The following is a 6456-nucleotide window of genomic DNA, read 5'->3' as shown; positions in this document are numbered from 1 at the left end:
CCATGATTGATTTTGATTTGTATCAATAAAAACTTTGTCTTCTATTTTTAGAAAGAATTAGCAACTCTGATACAAAATGATGAAAAAAGAAACCAAAAATTCAGGACAAATATTACCTTGGGAGAGGAGAAAACTCTGATACGAGGGTCTCGGTCACTAGAGTGAGACCACGTAATATAAATACGCTTCCGGCACCTTTCCATAACGTTCCAAATCCCTGAAATGTTATTACACTTTAAGAATATCGTAGACTTGCTTATTTAAATGTTTCATAAAAGTTTTTCTATACAGAGTAAAATTGATTTTTCAACTTAGTGGGCGATACTGAATGAAAAATATTTCTTTTCATTTCTCCACATTGTAATTTATATTTCTGAGATCAGCATTAAAAACTACATTCGAAAATATGTATTTCTTTCTATTTGAATGTGGTACATGAACCAGAAAAGATCCTCACCATACCTTTATCAGGCTAGGAATCATGTTAAACATGGTGTATGAACCAGAAAAGATTCTCACCTTTATCAGGAGGAATTATGTTGAACATGGTACATGATCCAGAAAAGATCCTCACTATACCTTCATCAGGCTAGGAATCATGTTGAACATGGTGCATGAACCAGAAAAGATCCTCACTATACCTTTATCAGGCTAGGAATCATGTTGAACATGGTGTATGAACCAGAAAAGATCCTCACCTTTATCAGGCTAGGAATCATGTTGAACATGGTGCATGAACCAGAAAATATCCTCACCTTTATCAGGCTAGGAATCATGTTGAACATAATGCATGAACCAGAAAATATCCTCACCTTTATCAGGCTAGGAATCATGATTTTTGAGCTATTTTCAAAGCTAAGCTTCATTAGTAATTGTTTGGACCACGTAATGTGACATCATAAAAGAATAGCAACAAAAGCGATGATAGTTTCTTAGCAAACATAAACCTATACTTTGGAATTAATATCAATTTTTATTAAAACGAATAAGTGCACCATTTACAGGCAACCTCCTCATAGCTGTGCAGAAATGAAAGTTGGATTTTGTTTTTCATTGTGGATCATACTAAATAAATATTATATGATAAGAAAAATAGTGATTCTGAAATATCCGAGTCAAAAATTGTTGAAATATAGTAGGAATTATTATTTTTACTTAAATTTCGAAATCTGATATGTAAGTGAAAGTGCTCATTGGGCACGACAAGGTTCAGACGTCCAAGAAAATACAAGTAATACTTAAAATTTCAAATGTTACTGAAAGGCATTCTAAAACATTAGAATAAGAAAAATCTGTAAAAACACATACAAAAAAAAACATCAACCAAAAACTGAAAAAGTCAAAATGCCTTAAAAACTCACCTGTCTTCTCTGTAGTTTAAGAATTACAGGAAACAAAGTAAACGGTGTCAGATGAAATCGGTGAGATTTGTGGTGAACCTTCAAAAGAATAAAGACAGTCAGTTTTATGACTCTACACAGTTTAAGAACACACTGTAATAAAATATAACTGGTTGATATTACAATTACTAGACAAACTCACCCTGTACAATATTTATCTGTAAACTCCCTCTGTCCATATAACCTACAATCAAGAATTAATTTGTGCCAAATTTGGTATCTTTTTGCCTAATAAGTGAGAGTTATCCAGTTTACAGATGAAACATAAAAATTGGCAAGGTATGAAACCCAAATCTACAAGCATGTGAGAACAAGACTAATTTAATGTAAATAAAGATCAGTACATTGGATCTATAAACACAAATACTGTCCTTGTTCCTTAATCGTAAGATCTGAGATCGTTTCTAACAAACTAGCGCCTACCTAAAATATCTGTATAACTATTTCAGTTGAACATAATCGGACAATGTGAGATTGACAAGGACACTTGAATGTGTTGAAAGCAGTTTCTTCAATATCAAGATTTCTATACATTCACGTGTCCTTGTCAGTGTCACATTGTCCGATTATGATAGCAATCTTGATATTAAAGAAACTGGTTTCGACACATTCACGTGTCCTTGTCAGTGTCACATTGTCCGATTATGATAGAAATCTTGATATTAAAGAAACTGGTTTCGACACATTCAGTGTCACATTGTCCGATTATGATAGAAATCTTGATATTGAAGAAACTGATAGAAATCTTGATATTGAAGAAACTGGTTTTGACACATTCACGTGTCCTTGTCAGTGTCACATTGTCCGATTATGATAGCAATCTTGATATTAAAGAAACTGGTTTCGACACATTCACGTGTCCTTGTCAGTGTCACATTGTCCGATTATGATAGCAATTTTGATATTAAAGAAACTGGTTTCGACCCAGTTTCTTCAATATCAAGATTTCTATCAGTTTCTTCCACTAAATGTGTTTTTTGTTCTCATACAGTTTTAATAAAAATGTATAATATTTACTTTTTAATTATGTGTACAAATAATGATAAATGCTTTTCTGTTTCATTATAAAACAAAATTTGTATGATATTTAGCCTTATTTAAACTCTTTAATCATTTCACTATAAACTAAATAAATGAAAATTTTTACTTAACAACAATAATTAGTATGGTATTGAGGATTGAGTAAACTGGTGAAGTGTACGTAACATTTTACTGTGCTGGTTGAGGAAACAAGTAACTGTGCACTAAAATGTTATCACAATGATTCCAATCCCAGATCCTGTTTTGATGTTTCTATCACCAAAAGATTTTTCGGGAATTCGTACAACTTTTCAACTTCAAGGTGTCAATTATGATTAAATTGAAGATCTCAATATGGAAAATCAAGTTTTGTCTGTTTTAACTAATATATTTGGGATGAAGTTAGAAGAAACTTCTATCTCCACTTTCTTACAACCTTCAGTTTTCTGGATCTGTTATGAACAATGATATTTTTATGGTTTTGAAAGATTCAAATTGTATAGACAGTTTTCTTTCACTACTTGTTGCTCCAAACAGACTTTTCTCACAGAGAAAAATGTGTTAAAATCTTAATTTACTTCACAAAATAAGCAACCTTTTAATGAGGTAAATAAAACTTTAGAAACTGAATTACAGGTCAACGAAATAAACAAGAGGAACTTTGAAAATCTGCCCCTTTACTGTGTATCATCATACATTCTTAAACGTTTACATGCTATCCAAAAAATGTGATCAACAACTGTTGAAAAAGTGTGATATGGACTTAAATGTAAAATTTACTTTCTTTACAGCAAAAATAAACAAAATTAGGCCAGCTTCTGTCAAGAAACTTTGTTTATAATAGTACATCAGGATGAACAGATGAAATTAAACTTAAAGAGTGGAAAAACATAAACAAGACTATGTGGTCTTATCAAAGAGTTCTGGTAGTAGTAGTAGTAACTTTTATCATACACTTACAACTGTCTGAATATCTCTGACAGAGGTGTGGATTTCATACCAACCAACACCCAGGACAATAAGTTTTATTGTTACACTGTTGGTTCTGTTGCTAGAAAAACACTAGGTAGATTTCCTGAAAATTCTGAACTGTAGATGTATAGAATATACAGACATTTAAAAACTGTTTCTGATTTCATGCAAAGCTACACAAAGTGGTAGGCTAGAGAGAAGGCAATGCCATCTACCACCCATTCTTGGGCTACTCTGGTCACACCAAATAATGGTATTTGACTATCACTCTTATAATGCATCCAGAGTCCCAAATTGTGAAGCATGATATTTGTTTTTGTAGTAATGGGACTCAAACCATGGAGCCTCAGCTTCTCAGTCCAGAACACTAACCACTATTCCATGCCTGGTCAAACATTTAAAAATCACACCTCTAAAACCATAACCATATACAAACCCTCAATCACACACAGTAATAATTGTGTTTAAACTAATGCAACAGTATTACTAGATTTATTTTATCTATGGTAGAAGCCCAGTTAAGTTTGACTGCCAGCTCTAGGAATACTTTACAAGATAATTAAAATCTTCAAACTGATTTATATATATATATATATTAAACATCAAGTTAGTGTCTGCAGCATTCATGTAAACCATGATTTCTTCATTGGTTCATGCGTAGGTATTCTACATGCTGCAATGTAAAATCATAATGATTAAATGTTAAACACCATAATATAAATATATATGCAAAAAGTTTAGATGTAAAATGTGGTATATACCATTCTCAACAAGACTGAGCTGCCAATGCCATTGTAATAATTGTGTTCACTGTCACATAAAATCTTATTTTACTATTTCATGTGTGGGGAGTGGAAAAGTAGATTTTTAAGAAAAACAAGTAAATTTTTGAAGCATTTTATTCTTTACACAAGATGTTAGACTTTATCTTGATTTATTTATTGCAAAAATAATACATAAAGAACATTGGAATATACAGCTTCAATATACAGAGTTCAGAAAAATGACATTTTATATGTACTTAATAAAATGATTACAAAGCTTACCTGGCATTGTCTTCTTATAACTATACATGGATGAGAGATGAGACTTTCTGTAATTAGGCTATAAGAAACACAATATACGTTTTCTTTCAAAATTTTCTTGCAAAAATTAATAACAATTTAATTTTTTTCACTTAGGTGGGAAGTTTAGTTGATCAAACTCACAACATACTAAGTCACATGGCTTACATAGATTTGTTGATTGTCTAATTAAATCATGCTCGTTTTGTTCTTCATATATATTTAAGACACCTAGTAATGACTCAGTTTTACATTTTTGATATTACAAAAATTCAAACATTTATATAAAGCTGTGATAACCCTTGATTTTATATATTTAAAGTAAATTTATACAATTAAACGTTTGTTAAAAAATACAACAACAATTAACTAACCTGGCTATTCCCACTGAAAAACCAGCAAATTTTTGAGCTTGCTCTATGAAGGAATAGTACAAAAATAAGTACAAATATTGACAATAATAACATTTTTATAACAGTAGGAGAAAAAAACTACAACAAAGAAAATAATTAAATATAACATTTCTGCTGAGTGTAGAAAATCAAATTTAAAATATAAATGTTATCTAGTAAAACAACAACGATTTGGTTCTTTAATAGCCATCAGAGATTGGTGTCTGTAACTCTGGGAGCTATAAATGATGCTTAATGAAAACAATACAGATGGGACTATTATGTGATGAACAAATGAAAATTGGAAACAAAATGTACACAATAAATAGACAACATCCTCTGCTATGATAAATCAGCTACTAATGAATGAAATATGCAGAACACTTAAAATAAGATACCCTATGCAAAAATATTAACTGTTACAAAGAAGCCAAATTCAATATAACACTGAATAATATGGACAATATGAACTGAAAGGCCCATAATTTAATCTAATATTGCAGAGAAAACAGCTAAAATATACGATTTATAAAATTATGTAGTGAAAAACGTGGAAGCCAATCAATTATGCAATGTTTGTTTAATTCCTAAGTAAAGGATACATAAAATTATAAATCACAGCCTAGCCCAAATATACACACATGTATATCACAAACTAGTCTAAGACTAGAAATAGAATTAACAAAAAGGTAAAATTTATAGAAATCTGGTCTTAATTTTTGTGTAGCAATAATATTAGTTAAACTCTAGCTTCTATTCCAATGCTAGTCTATATATATATTCCCAGTACTACTACTGCACAATAATACTACAAATAATACTGGACGAAATAGAACTAGGTAGTTCAATTTGTACTAATACTAGTAAATACTATTACTAGGTAGTTGTACCTATATCTGCTTCACTTCGATCTTTTTTAGTAACAGACGACAATATTCCTACTTCAGGCTGATTCTCAGGCACATATTCTTGAACTGTTTGTGGTACTGTCTGCTGTTGACGATAATATTGATGATGACCTGATAAAAATCTCAAATCCTCGTCGATATTCATGAATTCACCATACGTAATACCAGCCATCTTCAAAATTTCAGAATATAAACCTTTCACTAGATGGCAGCAGTTTCCTTCTTCCATGTTGATTACAGTATAATAAAATAATTTCTCGTTATATATTACCCCAATTCAAGGTGGCAGCAGATTTTGTCCATTATCGAAGACATTTCAGATAAAACACAAAATGAAATTGATGATAACAATACGCATAAATCTACAAATTATTTGCCTCCTGTATTGATAGTAAGTTTTAAGATTCTAAATCACTAAAGGGTAAGTAATTTAAAACTCGATGGTCGCCTGCAGAATAAGATTTAAACATTCTACCTCTCTATTCGTGCATGTACACATACAATTGTCGTTTTCACTTAAATTACATCACAAGAAACATAAATCTGTGGATGTAAAAATTATATTACCGAAGTTTTACATTATAAAAGGGATATTCATGGTCTGTTAAAATATATTCTTTGAAATAATATTCAACGTTAAACTGGTACACAATTAGAAACATTTTATATAGGCCTATCCATGGCCTTCAAAAAGTTGACG

General features: G+C 30.9%; 1 protein-coding gene across 1 annotated transcript in view; it reads right to left on the bottom strand.

The window, feature by feature from the left end:
• LOC106474114 (solute carrier family 25 member 46-like) overlaps nt 1–6000 on the bottom strand; it is a 17067-nt gene extending 11067 nt beyond the window's left edge. The window contains exons 1-5 of the mRNA XM_013934805.2: nt 5739–6000; nt 4831–4873; nt 4439–4496; nt 1362–1439; nt 117–217 (exon numbers count right to left, since the gene is read on the bottom strand). Coding sequence (XP_013790259.2) covers nt 117–217; nt 1362–1439; nt 4439–4496; nt 4831–4873; nt 5739–5985 — 527 coding nt within the window. The 5' untranslated portion in view covers nt 5986–6000. The remainder of the gene's footprint in view (nt 1–116; nt 218–1361; nt 1440–4438; nt 4497–4830; nt 4874–5738) is intronic.
• Between the last annotated feature and the right edge of the window lie 456 nt (nt 6001–6456).

This window comes from Limulus polyphemus, unplaced genomic scaffold (genome assembly GCF_000517525.1).
Source record: "Limulus polyphemus unplaced genomic scaffold, Limulus_polyphemus-2.1.2 Scaffold6839, whole genome shotgun sequence".
Taxonomy (NCBI): domain Eukaryota; kingdom Metazoa; phylum Arthropoda; class Merostomata; order Xiphosura; family Limulidae; genus Limulus; species Limulus polyphemus.
This window is presented reverse-complemented; position numbering and strand designations above follow the sequence as displayed.